Source organism: Mastigoproctus giganteus, chromosome 7 (genome assembly GCF_048544385.1).
Source record: "Mastigoproctus giganteus isolate SK-2022 chromosome 7, ASM4854438v1, whole genome shotgun sequence".
Taxonomy (NCBI): domain Eukaryota; kingdom Metazoa; phylum Arthropoda; class Arachnida; order Uropygi; family Thelyphonidae; genus Mastigoproctus; species Mastigoproctus giganteus.
This window is the reverse complement of record NC_143581.1, coordinates 180,863,201-180,888,747: the sequence shown is the minus strand read 5'-3', so window position 1 is coordinate 180,888,747 and position 25,547 is coordinate 180,863,201. Positions and strand designations below refer to the sequence as shown.

The following is a 25,547-nucleotide window of genomic DNA, read 5'->3' as shown; positions in this document are numbered from 1 at the left end:
GGTTGTTGCCGGTTCACCAATTAATGAGTTGTCACTGACAGGCCTTTCACTAACTACACAGTTATCGATATAAATAATTTTACCTCTTCACTTTGTTTTGTCCTCTATCGATCTATCAAATATTTTTATGCCTTTTATGTTTCTTTTGATAATGTATGGCATAAATGTACACTAATTTATATAAGGAGAATAACGATATATATGAAATTTACCTTAAAAATATTTTGTTTGTGTTATGTCATGAAATAAAGGGCAGAATTTGCATTTGAGAGAAATGGACAAAAGACTGCAGGTTCCCCACCCCTGGTATAGTTTATTAAGCTTTTGCCTAAACTACTGTATGTTAAGGTAACGTTTTAGGTATCTTACCGATACCCGTCATATCAGACTGTATTGTTGGGGGAACAAAAATAGAGTTACAAATTTGAATACAATTAGCAATGTTAAAATTACAATTACGATTTGCAAATAAACAATTCTAAGTTTGGATTATTGTTACAATAGAACCAGATATTAAATTAAGTAAATACAAAGAGATTAAATTCTTACCTGCTGACAGATTCCTCTTGCCAATGCTCCCAGAAACTTGTGTGCATGCCAGCAAGAGGCCTGCCAGCAGTTAATTTACAGGTGTAGGATTAATTCCAGTAGCCAATAGAATTGTGCCAGGATTTTTATCTTCAATCCGGGGTTCCTGTGTAGTAAACTCATGAGGTGACCTTTGCTCTCCTACTCTGAACATCAGGGTTCACTTGCAGGCTGGTTCTGGTGGTCTGGAAGGGATTGCATGTGGGTTACTCCTCTGGACAAGTGGCCTATTTTCTTTTCCTGGTTTCTCATTTCTTCTTCTATTTTCAGGTTGCAGGTTGAACACAACTCCCTGTTTTCTGTTGATGGCTGAGACTCCCTGTTTTTCTATTTTCAGATTGCAGGTTGAACACAACTCCCTGTTTTATGTTGATGGCTATGCCTCCCCATTTTATGTTGATGGCTAAGCCTTCCCATTTTCTGTTGATGGCTGAGATAGGCAATACAACAGAAGTAAATTCAAAGAAGCTTTTCTCATAAAAATATTTGGAGCTTCAGCCATTTAATTATTTCTTAGTTGCCGTAAAATTTGAAAAATTAAAAAAAATCACTATTACAAAAACACCTCATATTTGCTAGTAGTACAGTAAATAAATTTGATGGGTTTTTAAATAATGATTAGGTCATGAAATGCCAACATTCTAGGTATAATAGAAACATGGTGTCATTCTGATATTGTGGATGCAGAATTCAGATATGGTGACTATAATGTGTAGAGAAAGGACATACATAACAGGAGGGGAAGCTGGTGAGGAATTATGTTTCTGGTTAAGAAGTACAACTTTACTTCAGTTACAAGGTTAGAGTAATGCTGAGTCAGTTAGGACCCTAGGGCCCCGCAATTAATTCTTGAACAGGACCCCCAAAAATTTTGGGGTCAGCTCTGTAGACACACACTACCCTGTGGGGTAGTGCTAATGTCAGTGGAAGGGGACTAGTCATAGAGCATGTGCTCATTGACAATGACCTCTCCCTACTAAATGTGTCCTGTGGCACAATTTTAACAATCAGACACATTTTAGTTGACTGTACCAGTTTTAGAAATGCTCGTTTTACCGCTTTTAACCATCTGACTGAGCCGTATACACTCAGTCAGATTTTATCCGACAATGACCATGTGTCTGCTATTTTTAATTTCCTAAAATCAGTAAACCTTTTTAATCATATTTAAAAAATCTTATTGTTTTAAGATTTTCTATTGTTACTTGTTTACTGATATTTGTCTGTTACAGTTTATACTTGTTTTTATAACCTGATGTAGTGACCTAATTCAGTAGGTCACTGAAAATTTTTTACTTTTTATGACAAGGTTTTGGCGCATTATAGCCATAGTTGCTGATGTGCCAATAAAACTCAACCAAACAAACAAACAAACAATCCCTACTAAATGTGGGGAGAGGTCATTGTCAATACAAATACCTTCTTCCACATTTTTTTTTAGATTTATTATTGTTGTTGTCACATAAGAACAGTAACATGAAACCTGATATTCTCTCAAAATGGCCACTACACTGCAGGAAGCAATGTAAATAGTTTCACATTTTGTGTGTTGTGAGTGGTGCCAAATTTGAAATAAAACGGCAGTAACTAATAGTATTGAATATACAATATGCTCTTGTTTTATTTTTTTAATAATACTTATATGCACATTAAGCCAAAATATATGGCATCTGCAGTTTAAAATTTCATGCACTTAATCGGGTTTTAAATTGGAAAATGGAAGAGACTGAGAGACTGATGTTTCTATTTTATGTTGCTACATTTTTTTGCAATTTTTCGCAAAATTAATATTTTTTGTTTTTTTGAAAATAAAAGGTGTAAAACACTGTTTTAAAAATTGTAATATTTTTTAAACTTAAAAGTTTTTGCCTCAAATGGGAGTGCCACCTCTACTGGGTTAACAAATCCATGCTATAATTGCATTATTGCTCCAATCCTGTCAAGGAAATCTTGTATTACTTTAACTGTTGTTGATCCTCTCAATTTTTCCTGGCACAGAGGTCTAACTTACTGATCTCTGGTTACCTGCTTCACTTTTGAGCCACCCTTCCCAATCAGAGATACATTTGCACATCTCTAATCTCTACGGACTCCTGCATCTAAGGATGCTCTCATTATTATGGTTAAAGATTTTACTATCTCTTTTGTAGATTCTTTCACCTCAAGGTCCTTTGTTCACTTTCAGCTACAGTAGTTTTTCTTCCATCTTCCTTTCCATTATCATAAAATCATTATACCCCCACTCAGTATTAGTGTTATAAATCAGTAGTATTAATCATTATACTCCCATTCAGTATTATAATCGACTCAGTATCAGTATTATTCAGTTTAGCAGAGTTCATTAATAGTTTGATATTCTTATCCAGTGGACCTATATGATTCAGCCCTTTCCTTCTGCTCTTATATTATTAAAAATAAATTATAAGGAAAGGGATACGTTGAGTATGTTAATATACCCAAAAAATTCTTTGCTAATTTTCTTTTCATCCTTAGCCAAACACTTATAATTTGTCTTATCCTGCCTAATCTCTTGAGTAACTTGATTATGGTCTAGTTTACACTTATTTAACACTGTCTCCTGAAAATTTGTAATTATACTATACATTTTTCTTCTCTACCGCTTAGCTTGTTAATCCATCTGATGCTCATTTTGATCTAAATTTTGAACACTATCATTTAGTTGGCATAAATTGCTTAATGTCCTTTATGATTACCTCTGTGAATGTTTTTGAATATACTCCTGCTTTTCATCTTTGTTTTCCCAGTTTTTGTCACGCCTGACTGACTTAACATTATTCTAACCTGTGTCTACTGATTGTACTTCTTAACCAGAAACATGATTCCTCCACCTGCTTCCCCTCCTGTTATGTATGTCCTTCTCTACACATTATAATCACCACATTTGAATTCTACCTCCACAATATCAGAATGACACCATGTTTCTATTATATCTACAATGTTGGCATTTCATGACCTAATCATTACTTAAAAACCCATAAAATTGATTTAATGTACTGCAGCAATAGTGTATAAGCAGGTGAATGCCATCTCTATGAAAACAATCTCTTCTGTTAACAAGCACAGGCCAGTGCTTGTTAACAGAAGAGACTATTCACAAGCACTGGCCATACAAGAAAAAAATTCTACCCTATGAGCCTTGCACAGTCTCTCCAGGTCCAAATGATTGACATGGCTGTTATCAAAACTCCATCCTATCATGTGTTTGCAAAATTCACCCCTAACTCATAACTTTTTCTCAGCATTGTCTCATACAGTCAGTCCTCGTATAACACGTGTTTACACCACACGAATTCGATCATACACGATTTTATAAATAGGGGAACGATATCATATATAACACGAACCGAATTTGCTTACGCACGATTCGCCTTTGTGTTTACAAGAAATGGCAGTTGAACACGGAATTACTCAACCGAACGCAACACGATAGCAATGGAGAGAAGATTCTGAAAATGTATTTATATTTTTTATATCAGTGAAGTAGATACACATTTCACCATAATAACGTGAAAACCCACACAATTGCAGCTATCGGTATTATCGCAAATGCAATTAGATCGACTTTGCTACCAGTTTATAACAGATTCTACTAGCAGAAGTGCAACTGGAAATTATTTTTATTGTTTCATGGTAGTAACCCCCAGAAATGTGCTTTAGCGAAATGTGAGCTAGCAAGGTGTTAATTGTGTCGCTGCCTTTATGGCAGAGACACACTATTGTATTGTTTATTCAGTTGCTACAAGTGCGCAACTTTGTTTATGTGTATCATCAGGCATGCCTCCTCATTTTGTAATTGTGCTTTATTCCCTAAAAATGAGTAAAATACTTAAAAGGAAGCATCCTGGTGAAGACACCACAGGTTCAGAGAGACAAAGGAAAGCAATATCGATAGACAGAGGCAGACTGGGTCAAAAATTCTTACCCAGGAAAATTTGTAGCGGCCTCATACTAGCGTTTATGGCCAAAATCACACTTCTAGCCTTCGATCCACCAGAGTTTCCCTGGTAAGACTTATGGCCAGTCCGCCTCTGTTATAGAAAAAATATGAAATTGTGAAACACTTTGAGTGTAATGAAAGAATATGTGATATTGCATGTGCTACAGGCCTAAATGACGCAACATTGAGAATTAGAAAGAATGCAGAGAAAATAAAAACTTTCATAGCAGGAACAACTCAAAGTGTAATAAAATTCATTAGATCAAGACACAAGAATTTGAAGAGATGGAATGGCTGTCATCTGTTTGGTTAGAAAATCAAACAAAGAACAAGTTTGCTTACGATAGAAGCAAAAGCATTAGCAATATTTTATTATGTAATAGTCGTAATAAAATACGTATTTTATTACAATTATTTATTGTTTGGTAATGATTTGGTTATAAATGTGTGTTCAGTCTTGGGTGGTCGGCACCTAACCCTATTTTTCCCATAGGGCCTGTTGTTTATATTGCACGATTTTGCATTGCACGAGGGTTTCTAGGAACACAACTATCGTGCTATACGAGGACTGACTGTACTTGTTAAGTAGTCTCAGATTTCTTGTGTTTAGCATCATTAGTACCTCTATGAGAATATCATCTTTTGTGTCCTTAAAAGATAATTTTTCTACAGTATCACCAACTTTTGCCCTAGTCCTTTCCATGTATTCCTTTTGCACAAAATATTCATTTTCCTGATAATAGAGTCACCAGGAATAACTTCCTCCTATGGCACCAGTGCATCCTGCTTGTGGTGATCCCAATATGCAACTAGTTGTATGAGGGCAGGTACTAATGTTAATGTTTACTGTGGGCAGCTGAGTATTTGATGAATCTCCTGATTTAATTCCTTCATTGGCAATGAAGGAATTAAATCTCACTCACTCTCTCTCTGCATTTAGCACACTCAGGCATCTCCTGTGACATTGTCCAGCTACAGTCAGGCCTACATACAATGCCCCCCCCAACACACCTCCTATGACATTATGTCCAGCTACAGTCAGGCCTACATACAATGCCCCCCCCAACACACCTCCTATGACATTATGTCCAGCTACAGTCAGGCCTACATACAATGCCCGCCCCCACACAGTGCATGCAACAAGGTCTAATTCATAGGAAAACCACTTTTGATAGACCCCTTCTCCCCAAGCTAAAGAAACCTCACTGCTTTGAGACACATGCTTTGCTCCTGTAGTATAATTTCATTTAAAGTTTAAATTAGTCTTACATACCTGAATGCTACATTAATACCACAGAAACTGTGAGATATGCTAATATAAGGGTGTCTAACCAATGGCACACATGCCACTTGAATGAGCAGCTCTTGTTAATGGCATGCTTCTGATGTGAAAAATAACAAAACAAATTATTAGATCGTATGTATAGCTTAGCTTAATTTTCAGCCCTCACCTCATAGTAATCCGCTTAGCTGGTGGAGGGTTTTATCACATACATAGTGGTTATAGGATTCTAATACTTTACAGGGATTATGGGTTTTAAAATTAAGTTATGGCTGTAGAAAAATTTTTAAGAAAGGAAAGTGCACCTTCCATGGTTGCCTAATTAATTAAATTAAGAGAAAAAAAGGGAAATATATAAGCTAATAATCGCGCACGAGCGACTTTCGAGTTTCCTCGTCTTCAGTTAGCTATAGTGGAGGGGGGAAAAGAGCGCGCTTGTCTTATATATGGGTTGGGTTCCCGAAATGCATTCAGTGCACGTGAAACTTGGTATTTTTAACAGTGTTTTTGGTGCAGATACGAGCGAAATTGGGGATTATGTCATATATAAGACATTTCTTTAAGAATGTGATGTGGAGTTTGTCGGAAAAGTATTTTACTAATAGTTTTGTGAAATGGAGTTTCCTATCGTGCAGATCTGAATGCATTGGGGAAAATGTGGAATGAAATGATAGGCGTGCGGAAGAGGTTCGGGAACCCAACCCATATATAAGACAAGCGCGCTCTTTTCCCCCCCCTCCACTATAGCTAACTGAAGACGAGGAAACTCGAAAGTCGCTCGTGCGCGATTATTAGCTTATATATTTCCTTTTTTTCTCTTAATTTAATTTAATTAGGCAACCATGGAAGGTGCACTTTCCTTTCTTAAAATTTTTCTACAGCCCATAACTTAATTTTAAAACCCATAATCCCTGTAAAGTATTAGAATCCTATAACCACTATGTATGTGATAAAACCCTCCACCAGCTAAGCGATTACTATGAGGTGAGTGCTGAAAATTAAGCTAAGCTATACATACGATCTAGTTATTACATTACAGCACATAAGGACTCCTTAAAATATCAAGAGTCAAAACAAATTATACAACTGATTTGAATAATGAGAAGTGAATGGCAATAATAGTGGAATTTAAATTATAGTTTAAATTGCACTATTATTGCCATTAATTATGACTTTGGTTTCAAAGTGATGGGGGAACCTATGGTTCATATTTACCACCTTTTAGCATGAATTTAGTACAGGTAAGTAGGGACATTAGTGAACCCCTTCTGACATTGATTCTGTAAGGATGAACGACAGTTATTCATGAACCTATATTAAATTTGTTTTATAAATGTAAAATTGTTTTAATTTAAAAATTGAACAATTAAACAATCATTAAATTTTTTTTTTATTATATATGCTTTAGCATAAAATTCCTTTATGTAGGATAAAGGAATGTAAAATTCCTTCATGCCTGGTCCCACTAAAAACACTTAGTGGGGTGAGGCATGGATCAGTGGAGGGGAAAGTGTATTAATTCCATTAGCTGCTGGATCTGTTTCTGTATGGCACAAGATGAATTCCAACATAATGTGGCACATTTCAGGAAAAGGTTGACCACCACTGTGCTAATACAGCAGTAATAATAACATTACACTATTCCGGCTACATATAGCAATATATATATATATATATATATATATATATATATGTGTATATGTGTATGTTAAATATTATATATCTTATTAAATAAAATTTATGAAGCACTGCGATATTGCAGTGTTTCATAAATAATTAATATTAATTATACACTCACAGAATCACATAAGAAAATATTCAAGAATTATTTATCCCATTCCTGTTTAGAAATTCTTCCTTCTTTTTAAACCTGAAATATAAGGATACAGTAGACTTTCAGAATAACTGCACCTTCGAGGATTCAAGGCATAAGCAGAAGTGTATTAATGGCAGAATGTAACATTGGATTGTCAACATGTTTATGTATTTTTTATGTGCAGTTAATAAAATTGCATTCTTATCTAGAAAGTTTTATTTTCAATGTGTTTAAGAAATAGAGAGATTAAGAATGCAATTTTATTAACTGCACATAAAAAAAACATAAACATGTTGGTGATCCAATGTTATATTCTGCCATTAATATACTTCTGCTTACGGCCTATTCTATTTTCTTTATTATATTGAGTTTAGTCTGCACAAGTAGCACAGTGGTATCATCACCATCCTCCCCACACTGGGTGGAAAAGGCCTGGGTTCGAATCCTGTCGATGACACAAAGAACTTTTATAGATTTTTTTTTCACTTCTTGGTTGAGTTAGTGGGTCTCAGGCGTAGATTTTTCATTCAGCAAAATAGACAAAGCGACCAGAGAACACACGCAATTTACAGACACAATACACATGGGTATATGAATTAACATTCCGGGTGACTCTAATGTAATAGTTTGGATTATATCAAGTTTGTCACTAAGCTTTAATGTTGTTCTTCTTTTCACCTCTGTATGAGGTTTATCAAATTTAGGAGCCATAGGGAGGGGTTTTTAATTTAAAATAAATGTAAAACAGCAGTATAATCCATGATATCAGACAGTTCACTTTCAAAATGGCAAACGTAAATACACTAATCACGTGACATACCATTTTCTTTTTTTGGCACTGCAAAACATCTGCGTTGTATGCAAACATCAGATCTCATTGTGCTGTTATTTCGAATGTGCATTTGTTTGGGGTTGCTGTTATTTCGACAGTCTACTGTATTTGTGGTGGCAGCAGCTAATCTTACATTAAGGTGTCACTTTCTAAATATTTCAGTAATTACAAAAATTGACAAATCTGCATAAGTAATATACTTAAAAATTTTGTCAAACTCATTCCAATGCCCTTGAAATTCTGTCAAACTGTTGTTTGGTTTTCTCTGAACTTTTCAGTATATTTTATACTTTGATGGGTAATATTAGCTGTTCACATTTTTCAGTACTTTCCCACTCTCTTATTTGCCTTACCTTGCCTCATGTAGTTTTCTCTCTTCCTCAAACTCAAAATGAAACTCAAAGGATGAAGATCCTTTAAGTTTTACTTTGTTTGTTTTATTCAGCTTTCATTTTTTTTTTTTTTTTAACTTGTAATATCTGGAAACTAGGCATATGTAAAGACTGGCTGAAGTGTTAAAGGATTTGAATGGGCTGAGTAAACTAAGTGCTAATGGTACCTTTGCTCTTTTTTTGGATGATACACACAAGGGAACATAAATTGGAAAAGGGAGGTTGCAGGGTAGATGTGCAAAAATTTACTTTCAACAAGAGAATAATTAATTGTTGAAGCAACCTTATACTAGTGCTCTGTGTAGTTAGAATACATTTAAAGGAAGGTTGGACAAATTATTAGAAAGGATGGGCAAATAAATTGTTTTATATATATTTTTTTAAATGGCTGATGCTGTGTAAGATTTCTACCTTGTATCATTATATAATGCTAAAACCACTATACTAATACTGATAAAAGCACTAAATTTCATACTGATATCAATGATTTATTGCACTGGTAATTGCTTGGAATGAGTTTATAGTTATGAAGGATATATAACTTGATATGAGATGGAAAATAGATAAAATGGATAAATTTGATATTAGGCCATATTTTATAAGCTTAACCTTAAGTTCTTCATCATTGGAAAATTTTAATGAAATATTCAGAAATCCAGTTACTTGTTTTCTTCCTTCCTTCCTAGCATTGTGGAGAGCAATGTATAGTTACCTTTTGTTCTCTGAAACTTAGCTTTCCTAGAATATTTTTGAAAATCATGGTTTTCTTATGGTTTATTGAAAAGTTGACTTCTTTTTTTTTTTTTTTTTTTTCAGATTCAATGAAGTTTATGATCTATGTTTTCGAAATATGCATATTGATTATGTATATTTTTCCAATATAACCTATTAATTTATTGATACATATGAAGTCTGATCAAAAAATTATAAGACTTCATTCAATACAAAAAAGCAATGGAGGTAAAGGGCGGCCAGATGGATGAGTAAGCATAGTAATGATGCATATACACTAACTAATGTCATAGTCTGAGGCTTTCTTCCCTTAAATATTATTACTCTAAGGAAACACCTTTTTGCATCTCTCATATTGTTAAGTCACAGCTGAATTGTCATCCCTTATACCTCTGGGTACCAACTTGCTCCCTGATGAGAAGCCAAATAGCTTCGAAACATTGCTGTTTGAGTGGTGGCACTCAATTGAAAATAAATAACTAATCTTTTCTAATGGGGAAGCATTACTTATTTGAAGTAAAGGAGGGCAACTCATGATGGATTTCACAGTATGAAACGTTGCAATGAGGATGCTAATGTGCAAACTTCAGTTGTCAAAAAAATTCAACTGTGTAGTAATGATGCAAAAGCACTAACTAATGTCATAGTTCTGCTGTTTATATAAGTAAAGAAGTCTTTGCTGCTTTTCTCTGTGTTCTTTGCCAGAGACTTCTCATAATCTTCCTTACCTTGGCTAACCTCCTTTTTGACTTGATTGCAGATTAGTTTATATCTGCTGTCGACTTCTGTACACCTGTTCATTTATGTGCATTCCATACATTTTTCTTTGCTGCCACAAGTCTTATCAGTTCATCTGCTATCCATTTAGGTCTAAGCCTTGAATAATATCTTAGTTTTTATGATTTATGTCTTTGAATGCTTCCCATTAATTTCTTATTAATTGAGATATTGATAAGGGGCTCACATCTGGTGAGTATGGGCTTGGCACACCCAGGGTCCTGAGCTGGATATCATCATTTTTCTCTCTTGGCGATTCCCTTCTACTCTCTCTCTCTCTCTCTCTCTCTCTCTCTCTCTCTCTCTCTCTCTCTCTCTCTCTCTCTCTCTCTCTCTCACACAGGGTAACTCAGAAATTTTTTGGCTGGTTCAGCATAAGCCTCAGGCTTTCTTGCACCATATGGCTAATAATAATAATGTCTGAAAGGGAAGCTTTAATTTTTGTAAATTCTACATTATAAGAAACAAAACCACATGGGAGGGGAAGTGTTTTATAACTTTACGACTACAAAGTACACAAATAATAATACTTAAACCTGAAAATACTACATATTGTTTAGTGCCAGTTATAAAGCACCAACTTTTGGGGCACCAACAAAGTATAAACCATTGGGGCACCAACGAAGTTGTTGCATATGTCTGAAAGTGCCTCAATGCACTTTCAGACATATGCCCTTTCTCATTTTTTGATATATTGTCCCCATACTCCATTATTGCAGTATGGGGGCAATATATCTGTACTTCTATAAGATGAAATTTTTGACTTGGTAGTTTGTAACCACTGCTCTGAGGTATAATTTTAAAGGACCGGTGTGACTTTCAATGTTGTCACCTCCGTAGCCAGGTGGGAAGGAGCAGCAGTGCTACGCACTGCTGCTCCTTCATTTGGGAGTCTGCTGACGAGGCTACTAGAGACGGTCGTGTTCAAAGCCGCTAAGTGGATTTTTCTTATTTATTGATTTGAAATTATTGTTTTTCTAAAACCTTTGATTTAAATTTAGTAGTATAACATTATTTTGTAATTTTCTGATTAATTTGGTGTATTTATTCTTTACTCGGCCTTGTAATTGCATAAAAGTATCGGTAAGGGTTTCCACGTGTTTCAACTCCGCTACCGTTCGTAATTTTCCCGCCTTTGTGATACGATAGTTATATACCGTACTAGATAGCGTTAGTTGAACTTCGTTAGCAGTTAAATTGTACATTTAAATAAATACATATAACGACTTAGATTACAAACGTAATATAATTAATTATATTTAACATAATTAATAACATAACATAATTAATTATAATTAATTAATAAATTAATAGAATCATGACTCAGACCAGAGCAGCAAAGCAAAAGGCTCAAGCTAATGGAAGCGCTGTGGCTCAGAGCAGAACTGAGGGGGACAGTTGTCCTCTGACTCACAGCCTTATAAAATGCACTGTTTGCTTGATGTTTGCAGAGCATTCGGGTACGGGACATGATACTGCCAAGGGGGATGTCTTTGTGTGTGCGCGATGCAAGGAGTGTATCGATATCAGGCAACAACTCGGCGTTCTTGTGGGTCTATATGAGAGCTTGAAGGACAGGGTGGATGCCCTCGAAGAAACTAAATTGAGGGGCCCATCAAGCTCTCAGCTGCACACATCAACGCCAGAGCTTGCACTTGGGCATCGCGTGACACAGAGACAACCCCCAAGGCAGAATGCGCTGGTCCCGAAGGAACTAGTAGTTGTTGGTGACTCTATTGTCAGGGAAACGGGGAACGTGCTTCGTAAAAAAGATAGGTGGAACAGGACCAGGGTATGTCTGCCAGGGGCAAAGGTTGATGACGTTGTAGAGCGAATATCATCTTTTAAGGGCACAAAAGGTGATATAGTTGTACACGTTGGCACTAATAATATTAAGAGTAGGAGACCGGCAGAATTACTTAACAAGTACAGGTCACTGTTGAACAAAAGCCGAGAATTAGGGTTGAATTTGAAAGTGTCTGCAATTCTGCCCAGACACGATAGGAGGGAGTATATGATGAGAGCCTTGTCGATCAATTCGGCCCTGGAAAGATTGTGCAAGGCTCAAGGGGTAGAATTTTTTTCAGCCTGGACTGTACTTGTTAACAGGAGAGATTGCTTCTACAGGGATGGGATACACTTAAATAGAAAGGGTGCAAGAATATTTGCTGATGCTTTCAAGGCAGTGTTAGGTGGGTCGGAAAACTGCTAGCTTGGGGGGAGACAAAGACCAATAGATTGACAGTAGCCACTGGCAGAGGTGAAAGAGATTCTTGCACTGCTTCTATTAGAATGAGCAGAAGCCTGAAAAACAAGATGCATGGTATTTCAGAGACTGCTGGGAGCCATTGCAGTACAAGTAAACACATGGGTTGTGTTAGGGTAGCTAAGAATAGAAACAGGTGCAGGTATACTTGCGTGTACACCAATGCTAGGAGTTTAGTAAATAAATTTGATGAATTCGAGGTATTGCTCAAAACATCAAAGGCAGATATTGTTGGGATATCAGAGACGTGGTGTCACACAGATATAAGGGATGCAGAACTGCAATTTGGGGAGTACAACGTCTACAGAAAGGGTAGACAGGATAGGAAGGGGGGAGGAGTTATGCTATTAGTTAAGAAACACATAAAAACCAAGGAAGTGAAGCCAGTCGACATCGCTGGACAGTGCAGTGTTGAATCAGTTTGGTGTGACATAAGCATTGGGAGATCAAAATTGAGAGTAGGAGTGTGCTATAGGCCTAATGACTCTGATGAGTATAATAAGGAACTGTACAGGGAAATAGAGTGGGCCAGTAAATCAGAGAGTCTTATAATGGGAGATTTTAATTTCCCAGATATTGACTGGAATTTGGGGGCTGGTTACTCACACACAACAGGGCTTTTGTGGATTTATTGGATGATTGTTTTCTACATCAGCATGTTCGGGAGGCAACTAGAGGGAGTAATACTCTTGATTTGATTATCAGCAGTGATTCTTCATGCATTAAGAATCTGCAGATAAATGAACCACTAGGTGGCAGTGATCACAGTGTGCTGAAGTGGGATTTACTCAAAGAGGTAACTACCATTAGGGGTAAAGGGAAGGGTTATTGCTTCCGTAAAGGCGACTACGATGGACCGAGACAGTATTTAAATTCTATACAGTGGGACCAACTGATGATGTTACCAACAGCAAATTCAAAATGGGAAGCATTCAAAGAACTTATCTTGGAAGCTACTAGGCTTTACATACCAACTAAGAAATATTGTTCAAGGTTTAGGCCAAAATGGATGTCAGATGAACTAATGAGGCATATGGCAGAGAAGAAAAATGCATGGGATACTTACATATTAACACATGACACAGAAGCCTATGATAGATACAAGTTGATATGCAACCAAGTTAAAAAGGAGGTTAGGCAGGCGAAGGCAGATTACGAGAAATCCTTGGCAAGGGATGCAAAGAAAAACAGCAAAGAGTTCTTTACTTATGTAAACTCTAGAAGGAAGGGGATGAATCAGATTGGTCCACTTGATATTGATGGGTCAACTGTTGATGATCCTGCTCAGGTAGCTAACAAACTAAATGAATATTTTGCATCGACATTCACACATGAGGAGTTATTCAGCAAGGGGAATGCCAGAGGTGTATTCAACTCTAGCAGTAAGCTACAGAATCTTGAAATAACTGGGAGTAAAGTGGAGGAGAAACTGTTGAAGATAAACACAAGAAAGGCACCCGGGGTGGATGGGATCTATCCAGTTATATTAAAGGAGGCAGCAAAGGAAGTAAGCAAACCCTTAGCCATAATTATGAGAGCTTCCTTGGACTCAGGGGAGGTACCCATAGACTGGAAATGTGCAAATGTGACCCCAATTCACAAAAGAGGATCAAAGGCTGACACAAGTAATTATAGACCTGTGAGCTTAACTTCTGTGCCAAGAAAATTAATGGAGGCACTGGTTAAAGAAGCACTGCAGGATCATTTAGACAAGACTTCAGTTATAGCTCAGACACAGCATGGTTTTGTTAAGGGGAAGTCTTGCCTGACCAACTTGATTGGATACTATGATGCAGTCACAAAAAACTGGATGCAGGGAATAACTTTGATATTATATACTTGGATCTTAGAAAGGCTTTTGATACTGTTGCACATGGAAGACTGCTACACAAATTGGAGCAGTGTGACATTGGAGGCAAATTGCTGCTATGGATAAAGGGGTGGTTGAGGGGGAGAAGACAGAGAGTGGTAATCAATGGACACTGCTCATCGTGGACTAATGTTATTAGTGGAGTCCCTCAGGGCTCAGTGTTGGGTCCATTATTGTTTTCTGTATTTATAAATGATATTGATGATGGTATATCAAGCTTAATGTCCAAGTTTGCAGACGATACAAAGGTTGGCAGGGTTGTCAAGGATGCTACTGACACTATGCTGCTGCAACAGGATCTGGAAAGGTTGAGCAGATGGGCTGAGAGGTGGCAAATGAAGTTTAACATTGACAAAAATAAAGTACTACACATGGGAAACAGCAACCCCAGAGCAACGTATCAACTCTGTGGTACTACACTGACAGTGGTAGAGAATGAAAGGGACTTGGGGGTGGTTGTGCAGGCAGATATGAAGTTCTCTGAGCAGTGCAGACAGGCTGCAAGAGTAGCTCATGGAGTATTGTCAATGATATACAGGAATTTTTCCAGCAGGGATAAGGAGGTGATTATTCCATTGTATAAGGCAATGGTCAGGCCACACCTAGAGTACTGTATACAGGTCTGGAGGCCTCATTTCAAGAAGGATGTAGAGCTGCTGGAACGAGTACAGAGAAGGGCAACAAGATTAGTGAATGGAACAAAGGGTCTTACGAAGAGAGGCTTAAGTTTTGCAAATTACAGTGTCTGGAGACTAGGCACCAGCGAGGTGATCTGATAGAGGTGTATAAAGCCTTGAATGGTTTAAGCATGCTCAATGCTGATGGGATTCTTCCTCTAGCTCAGAAAAATCACCTGAGAGGGCATAAATTCAAATTAAGGAAAGACAGATGTAGGATAGACGTGCGGAAATTTGCCTTTAGTCAGCGGGTGGTTGGTTGGTGGAACAGACTTCCATCCCTTGTGGTGGAGGTTGATAGCCTAAATAAGTTTAAGGCTCAGCTGGACAGGTATTTTGAACGAACAGAGGGGTGAAGTGGAAGTGGGTTTTTTTTTTTTTTTTTGGCTGATGCTGCATAAGCTTGCTTTCTTGCATCAAATGCCTCTACTAATGCTAATGCACACGCTTCTTGATTAGACCGGGGTTCAAGCCCATCACCACCAAATACGGAGGATGCGGAAAGGTCAGGGAATGGCCACCGCATATCCCGGAGCAATATGGCCTTAGTTGCTAATGCTCCTAAAAACCAAACAACAAACAAACAAACTTTCAATGTTACTTAATTTAAACTCATGTGATTTTTATCTCTGGCATTTTCTCAAAGACAGTTTTCAGAAGAATCCACGAACCATTTCCATATTAAGGAAAGCAAATGAAGGTAATTTTTTTTTGTGTTGGTGGAAAAATCAGTGTGTTCTTTGCAACTTCACACTCTGACTAGACAAGTTATTGTTAAATATGGAGGACACACTGAACATATCATGGCAACATGAATTTCCCAACACTGCTAAGTATTGTTCAAGTGTTAATTTTTGTTTCTAAACAATATTTTATATTCTCAGATGGATAAAATGGTATGATGAATTAAAAATCACCTTGTACGTTGCCTTCGTAATGAATTACCAGGGTATCTCATTGCACTTTTTTAAAACAAAGGACATCATTAAAAGTTTAAGTTGTTGGTTATTTAAATGATGAGACATAGCTAAATGGCAGATTATCCTTTTCATGGTCATTATATTACTAAAAGTGCACTACTTAATACACTTCTTTGAAAGTAGTACAGTACTTTCACAAAGTTCACACAATGCACTTTACTTATTTCTCATGTATTTTATTAAAACTTGAAATACAACATATTTCACATATCTTTTTATATAATAGTAATAATATATTACTATTTATAACAAATATATAATTTATATATTTGTTAAATTAATAACAAAAAATAATTTTCACACTTAACTTTTCTTGCTTTCAAGCTTCAAAATTCATGTATCATTTTTTATTAACATTTTTATTTTTTGCAGTATATCATTTTCTGCGACTATGCTTGAAAGCACTACTAGTGAATAATCCTACCATCTTTGTTTCTTTATTTTTTTAACCCATTTTCCTCTAGTGAAAAGAATCAGTAGAAACTCTAGGTCTGGCTATAAGCAATAAAATAATTCCTGTAAGCATTAAATTCTTCCTGGTGTATTATGAATATTGACTACTTGCTAAACATTATATACAATATCTCTATAGTTGAGTTATAATTTTATTTGTAATACTACTTTATCTATAATTACAAATTTGTAATATTACTAATTTGTAATTTGCAAAATTTAGGGATTTTCAATCCCTAAATTTTGCCTAAGGATAATAAAGGTTATTAATCAAATTGTAATGGAAAATTTGGTTATAATTAGTTTTATATAACTGGTGGAATTTCATAAAACATTTGATTATTACACATGAAGTGCATTAAAAAAAAAAATCAAATTAATAGGAAATAAATTTATTATAAAATGTTTATTTTTTTAAAATTATGATATACATTAGTGTTTACTGGATAACTCTATTAATAGGTACATGGAAAGTCCTTTAAGTATCATTTAACTCCTTTTACTTTATTCCCTGTGATGGCAAATCTGCAGAGGAGGCAGGTATGTGTTTGCTGGTTTCTAATTTGATGATAGCTTACTTTTTATGTTCATAATTAATGTTGTCATTTGACTTTGTTAATGTTTAAAATATAATTTTATTTTTTTGTGTACATGAACTTGCTAACTATCCAAAATGACACCCGTAGATTAGCATTATTTGTTATGATATTACTGATTTTTAGGAATCTGTGCTTTGACAAATGCTTTAGTATTTAGTTTTGTACAGTTGTTATGGTTTACATTTTGAGTTTACAATTTACAAGTTACAGTTTACAATTCTTCTGTTTATGTATGTACATTTTTCATATAAATATACTTAGTATGTATACACAGGAAAAGTGCAAGATTTTTGTGTCCTGTATGTGTTCTCTATAAGGAACAATCGTGGATGGCAAACTGACTGCATTATTGCAAATCCCAAGGGATTGGTAACAATCTAGTCTGGGAATCAACTGCCAGAAAAGAAATTAGCAAGTTGGGTAATTGTATACAATATGTTAAATTTTGGGTACACTTGATTTTTTTTTTCTTAAATCAGTTTTTTTTTTTTTTTTTGTAATTATTTTTATTTACTTTATTATTATTATTAGCCATATGGTACAAGGAAGCCTGAGGCTTATGCTGCACCAGCCCAAAAAAAAAAAAAAAAAAAATCCGGAGTTACCCCCTGTGTGTGTGTGTGTAAGAGAGAGAGAGAGAAGTAGAAGGCATCACCAAGAAAGAGAAGAATGATGATATCCAGCTCAGGACCCTGAGTTTGCCAAGCCCATACTCACCAGATGTGAGCCCCCGGGGTTGAATTATGTAGCATTATGAACAGATGCAATGTGACAGTCCATTGAATATAACCCAAGATGTGTTTTAAAAAAAAAAAAAAATTAAATAATATTTTCAGTGTTGGCATCTGGTATAATCAGTAGTAATATTCAAATTATTTAACAACCGGTACTCTAAGGTAAAATTATGTATAGGAAATGCAGGTAATCAAAAATAAGAAAAACACATTGTAATGGAAGAAAAAGAAACAAATTTTAATTAACATAAATAATATTGAAATAAACATAATTTTTAGTCAACAATGTTGTACATTGTTGTACTTTAGATTGTCACAGACATTCATTCAGATATGCCATACAAGCCGTACTTGCTACCTGGGAGCCTAAAACACTGGTGGAACTGATATTTGGTTGACACTCAAGTCAAGTTAACCCAATTTCAGCGAAGTCCTGATGGTCGGTGACAGCCAAATCCTTTGCTTGCACCTTCACGATGGTGAGACTGTTAGTAACCCTGGGTATAACCTCCATACACAAGCACACGGTGGTGACCACCCAGGTGTGAACCAACATAAACAGGGGTCGAGGTGTGGCACCCACACCACATGGAGGAATGCTGTACCTCTGTGTTATCAGAAAATACTAGGTAGTAGATGACTCTCATCAACTGGTGCAATACCATCACTTTGCTTATTGCAGCCTTGAAGTGGTTGAACCCTTGTTTAGTCTACAGAGCTGAATTCTGATCAACCCCTCCCCATCTCTTCCATCATGCAGTATGACTTTTGAGGTTATGTGGACATCATGGTGAGATCCAGTCTTCCTTACATTTTGAGGGTACAGCTCTAAAACAGTGTTTGCAGGCCAGCCACTAGTTAGTACACCAGACCAAACCTATTGATAACTCTCTAGGAGGCTTCTGCATCAGCTAGTGTATAATCTTGCTACCTCTACATGTGGGGAGCATTGTTGATGCCAAGTTATGTCAAGGATCTGAGTATATTCTTACCATGTGTATGCCATATCCAAAAATTTCATTCCTTCATACAGCATGTCCCCCCCCACTTTTCTTAGAATTGTCAAACTAAGAGAGTAAGCTTATCTGCGAAAAGATATAAACCTCCCAAACATTTCCTAGTTCTTTTCACAAATATACGTGGTCTCAGTTCTTCTCAACGATGTCCATTTCCACTTGTAGTCTGCCAAACCCCACGTACTTTTCCTGACAGAATCCCATTTATTGGTTGATTCAACTACTGCTCATCTATTTCCGAAATTATTCACTGTATGATTCCTTTCGCCTCAAAGGTGGTACTTATGCATATGTCCGTTCCGATATTCCTTGTCAGAGACTTGGTAATTTGGAATCTCCTCTTTTTGATCTTCTCTGGCTTAAAATCTCTCTACCTCATTCTGTCAAATTAATTTGTCTCTACCATTCTCCCAACTCCACTAATCAGTTGGAGCTCTTTGACTTCCTCTTTTAGCAACTTGGCTTTCTCCAGTCCAACTTTCCTAACAGTGAGGTAATTTTCCGTGGTGATTTTAATGTTCACAACTACAGCTGGCCTTAGTTTTCTAGTCACACAGACCCAGCTGGTCGAGATGCTGAGGCTTTAGCAATTACTAATGACTTCGCACAAATTGTTCATTTACCTACTAGAATACTGGACAATCCTAACCATACAGACAACACTCTTGATCTTTTTCTCAAAAACAACCCATCTAAGTACACAGTCAAAGTGAGTGGTTTTCTAGTCACCTCAGATCACAATTTGGTAATTGTCTCTTCTCCGATGGAGCCTTTTTCTCATGGCTATTCTCAACCTCGTGTTGTTTGCATTAAAAGAGTGCAAAATGGGATGACCTGCGAGATTTCTTTTCTTCTTTTCCTTGGTCAGAGCTTTAAAACTTCTGATGCAATGGTTGCCCAGATCGTGTCAGTGAAATTATTCTTGTAGGAATGGAATCCTTTATTCCACACTCCACTTTAAAATCTCGTCCTTTGTCTAAACCTTGGTTTTCCAATAAATATGCTAAGGCTGTTGAAGAAAAGAATGTTGCATATTGTAATTGGCTTGTTTCCAATTCTTCAGTTTTATTTTCTGCCTATGCCAAAGCTTGAACAATTGTAAAGCAGTTATTAATCAGTCCAAAGTAGATTTTGAACAGGCTAAGAATAGTAAACTTGCTTCTTGCCCTATTGGTAGCCGAGCATTCTGGTCTCTTGCCAGAGTTATTGGCCACAACTTTTGCTCCTCTCTGCTCCCACCTCTGTCAAAAACAGATGGCTCTGTTGTCACTTCAGCCAATGATAAAGCTGACCTGCTAGCATTCCATTTTCCTTCCATCTCTTGTATTAATGATCTTTGTAAAACACCTCCCACCATTCCCAACACGCTCCATTCAGTGCCTCCTGTGGTCTTCTGTCATAAGGATATCAGAAGGATTTTTGACAAATCTTCATGCTAAGAAAGCTCCGGGTCCTGATGGTATTTCTCCACTTGTTCTCAAAACCTTTGTGCTCCTGAGTTTACTCCTGTTCTTTGCCGCTTTTTTTTTTCGCTTTCTTATTCCAAAGGTGTTTTTCCTTCTGCTTGGAAATTTGCTCATATCCAGCCAGTTCCTAAAAAGGGTTACAAGTCCCTCCCATCCAAATATCTTCCCATTGCAATTACTTTTACTCTTTCTAAAGTAATGGAGAAATCAATTAACCGCCAATTCTAAAACTACCTAGAAACCTTCCGTCTGATCAATAATCGCCAGTATGGATTCCATCAGTGTCGATCCACTGGTGATATTCTGGCTTATGTTACCCATTTATGGACAATTGAATAGAATAGTTCGGTGAAACCCAAGCAGTTGCTCTTGACATCTCAAAGGCTTTTGATTGTGTTTGGCATAAAGGTCATCTAAACAAGCTTCCATCGTATGGTTTGCCAACTGTTTTTTGTAATTCATTATCTAGTTTTCTCTCTGATCATTCACTGAGGGTGATGGTAGATTGCTCTGTCTTCTGACTTCACTAATGCTGGTGTCCCCCAAGGTTCAATTCTTTTCTCCTCTCTTTTCCTCTTGTATGTTAATGACCTTCCATTGCCTAGAAATCTTATCCATAGTTTTGCTGATGATAGCACATTGCATTCCACTTTCCAGTTTGAGAAACCTTGCCCTGCTCTATTAGCTTCAACTTCTCAAATATCTGCTACCAATTCCTTTAATTTTGATCTCCAGGTAATTCTGCAGTGGGGCAAAGACAACTTAGTTGAGTTCAATCATTCTGAAACTCAGTCTTGTCTTATATCTCGCAAAAAAGGATTCTTCTGCTCCTATGCTTATCTTTGGTGACACTCCGATTTCTAGGCAAGATGATATCTCTCTTTTGGGATTACCCTGACTTCTAATCTCTCTGGGCACAAGCAAATTACAAATATTGCTTTCCCTGCATCTAGTAAATTTGGTTTTCTCCTTCGCTCTCAGTGTTACTTTTCTTCCAAACCACTGTTCACTCCATACAAATTGCAAATCCGCCCCACCATTGAATATTGTTCCCACATCTGGTGCGGTGCCCCTAAAACCTCTCTCAGGTTTCTAGATTTCATTCAGAAGAGGGCAGTTAGGTTAATTAATGACTCATTTTTAACGGAGTCTCTCCACTGTCTTATAAATGTACTGTTTCTGTTGCATGCCTTTTCTACAGATACTTCCATGGGCACTGTTCTTCTGAATTGGCTTCTATAATTCCCGCTCTCTCTTTCAAAGCTGTCCGAACACTTGCTGCCATCAGCCAACATCCACTTACTGTCCAACTTCAAATTCACAGAAACCAACTTTTCATCTTCTTCATTTATTCATCAACTGCCGTTTTCTGGAACAACCTTCCTTCATTACATATTTCCTGAATATTACAGTATACAGAAGTCCAAGTAATGTCAACAAATATCTTCTTTTGTCTTTTCAACCTCCAACCCAAGCACTGTACTAAGTACTATAGGTTATAATACCACTCGTGTTTGGGGTTTTCATAAAAAAAAAAAAAAAAAAAAAAAAAAAAAACACATTATTCTAATAATTTCCAAATCATTGATTGGTTTTGGGAAATTATTTTTGATGCCTTTTTTTTTTCAGATACAATTATCACTTGCTAGTTAATGTCCCTGCCTGAGCCCTGATTTGACGTAAGCAATTGCATCAAATTTTTCAGGGATTTTCCCATTAAATTTATGGTCATTAGGTGACTTGTTGTTTCCATAGTGAGAGAATCTCGTTTATTCTCAATAATGTTATTCATCATACTAAAGCCTCTTTCAGCTTCCACAGCATTAACAGTGATCACTTTTAAGATTCTTTTAGCCTTTAAAATACTGTCAGGCTCAGGCACATTATACATGATATCATTATACATATCTCTGCTATCAACGTAGCCAGGTGGGAAGGAGCAGCGGTGCGTTAGCACACACTTCTTGATTAGACCGGGGTTCGAGCCCGTCACCTTGGCATACGGAGGATGCGGAAAGGTCATTCAAGGGAATGACCACCGCATATCCCGGAGCAATATGGCCTTAGTTGCTAATGCTCCTAAAAACCAAATAACAATAACAACATCTGCTATCCACAAAATCTTGAAAGTCATTTAATGGAATATTGTATTTAATAAGTTGACTTGATTGTTTTAATTTATTTTCACCTTCAATCCATGGAGCTTCACAAACATGACTTGCCAAGTTTCAGGGTTTAAAAGGTTGAAATAACTCAGAAGATCATTATATTTCTCCTTTACTTCATTGAACAGCAATCACATTATCATAAAATGTATTAGACGATCAAACAATTTTTCCTCTGGGAATCAGTGTTATTTTTTGCTCTACTTCAAATGGTATATTATACATATTTTTCTTAATATCTTCTGCTTCTTTTTCATGTGGTCCTTTATTTGATTTCATATACAGAGTGAAACTTCCCTTTAACGGACAGCCATGGGGAACGAAAATTTGTCCGTTAGAGAGAAATGTCCACTAACAAGAAGTCTGAGGGAGAAAAAAAAAAGAAAGAAAGAAAAATCGTTAAACGTTTAATGTAAAATTAAATTAAAATATATACAGATTTTGAACAATATTTTTGTAAATAATATACAATTACATACATAAAAGATAAAGAAAAATCGTTAAACATTTAATGTAAAATTAAATTAAATTATATACAGATTTTGCACAATATTTTTGTAAATAATATACATACAATTGTGCTATGCATATTATGACTTTATCTTAAGAAAAATACATACAACAATCACTTATTTTCTTCTGCACCTTCTTCTGGCTGATAATTTTGTTTTCAACATTTGTTTGGAGTGAAGAAACCATTGAAAGTCCTTCAGTATCGTCTTCAGCAGCGAAAAACATTTTTAAACGATTGATTTGTATGAGTGCTTCTTCTATTTTCATCGGTGGTTCGTCGTTAATATGTTCTTCGACAGAATGACCTCCTTCCATTTCTTCATCCTCATGAGGAACTTCTTGAACAATATCGATGATAATGTCGTTGATATCTAGAGCACCATCTTCTGTAGTGAGGTTCGAGTCTATATCTTTGTAGCCAGGGTCACTTGTAGCTGAAGTATCGTACATTATCAATAGATGTTGAAGTTCTTGTTCTTCTTGGTGCTCCACGTTGCTGTTCACAACTTCAATTTTTGCATTTGAGAAGCCAGACTTTACAAAACAGTTCACGACAGTTTGTTTTCTAATTGCATTTACTGAAGAGGAAATCCATTGAATTGCATATAGAATGCTGATTTTCTTTGCAAGGTCACTCGCACATGTTACATCGTTCATGTTTGCAACGAGATGTCTTAAAACACGTTTTCTGTAGTGAAGTTTAAAATTTTTTATTATCCCTTGATCCAAGGGCTGACACTCTGCAGATGTGTTTGGTGGCAGACAAAAGATTTGAATGTTGGATAATTCAATGTGTGGGTGAGATGCAGCATTATCCATGAAAAGAATAATTTTTGTTTTGACGAATCATGTTTTGGTTAAAGTGACTTCACTCATGATATCTCGTGTCATCCACGTTTTTTTATTAGACTTCCAGTCAACATTCAAAAGATTCAACTTTATGCCCTTGAAACAATGAGGATTTTGTGGTTTTCCTATAACAAGAGGTTGTTCAAAGTCTCTCGGCAGTCAAGCGTTTCTTAGAAATTTTTCCGCCCTGGCACTTTTCGTTTTTTAGACTCTTGTTTTTTCAGAAAGAGCTTTAAAAAACAACCCTATTTCGTCACAGTTGTAAATATCCTTAGCTTCAAAATCACGACATAAATCTTCCAATTTAACGGTCCACTCTGTTACAACCCCAGTATCAACAGATCCACCTTCAGCACTTACGGTTTTCCAAGAAATTTTATGCCGAGTTTTGAACTTGTCTAGCCATCCCACAGAAGCTTTGAACTCATTTACTCCCATAGATTTCGCAACCTCCAAAGCCTTTTCCCTAATAATAGGCCCATTAATGGGAATTATTTTAGCATGTGCGCGACAAATTTGAAGTCCAACAGTTTTCGGGAATGATTTTTGAACCTGATCATTTCCGTGTTGCCAGAATTGTTTGAGCAGTTCATTTTTTTCCTTTAGGATGTCACTTACCTGCGTCTTCCTGATTTTGAATTTTGCAGTAAGATTGCGAATACTATTTTTTTGTCGATCATACGCATTAACGAGTTCGACTTTATCTTTTAAAGTTAAATGTTTACGAGAAGACACTGTGCACTTCACACGACACTGAATGAAACTGAAACTGAAAAGACGAAAGGCCGACCAAATTCCCCCCCCCCCACGCACACACTGAATTCATCAGAAGTTTTACACGTGCCTTAAAATTCTTGAAAAAGGGTTTAGAACCGTGACATAAACCTTGATAAAATTCAGAGAATTGGAAATAGAAAATAAACACACGATTGAGGCAATATGTGGAAGAAAAGTTCCTAGAAAAAGGGCCGTGAGCTCTCCCGCAGTCCATTATGGGGAGATCAAATTTAGTGCTAATCTAAACGAAACAGTGCAGATTGCCTGTCCATGTCCGTTACAGAGAATGTCCGCTAGACAGAAGTTGCAAACACGTTAAAACCAATAGAGGTGAGTTGGGGAATTTGAAAATGTCCATTGTAGAGAGGTGTCCGTTAGGAGAAGTTTCACTGTATTCAATTGATTTTATTGTTCGACAAATTAATCTGTCAGCTTTAATTAATGAAATATTTCTCTCTTGTAATCTCTAGGATGTTATTAATTAAGGCCAGATCGTTAAAAAAATTTTCATTTTTGAAATGTTTCACCATTCCCACTTCATGGTTTTTATTAAAGTGAACACACAAAGTTTCATAGGACTTCCAAACAGCTTTTGCAGTTCTAGCACTGCAGGCTGCCTATCGAGGTCCAAATATTCTCCCTATTTTCAGTACTTTAGTTGCAAACTCTTTAGAAATATCATTTAACTCTTTTTGATGCTTATTTGAAGTATGAAAATAAACTAAGTTTATCAAAAAAATGCCAAAAGTAGTTTACTTGTTTTACATCTCTTATTGCATCGTCAAGAGACAACTGAATACGGTGG

General features: G+C 36.3%; 1 protein-coding gene across 1 annotated transcript in view; it reads left to right on the top strand.

The window, feature by feature from the left end:
- Positions 1-25,547, top strand: part of LOC150083372 (mitochondrial outer membrane protein SLC25A46-like) — a 234,928-nt gene that overhangs the window by 51,572 nt on the left and 157,809 nt on the right. The window contains exon 4 of the mRNA XM_090378488.1: positions 17,086-17,163. Within this exon, the coding sequence (XP_090234614.1) occupies positions 17,086-17,163 (78 nt within the window). The remainder of the gene's footprint in view (positions 1-17,085; positions 17,164-25,547) is intronic.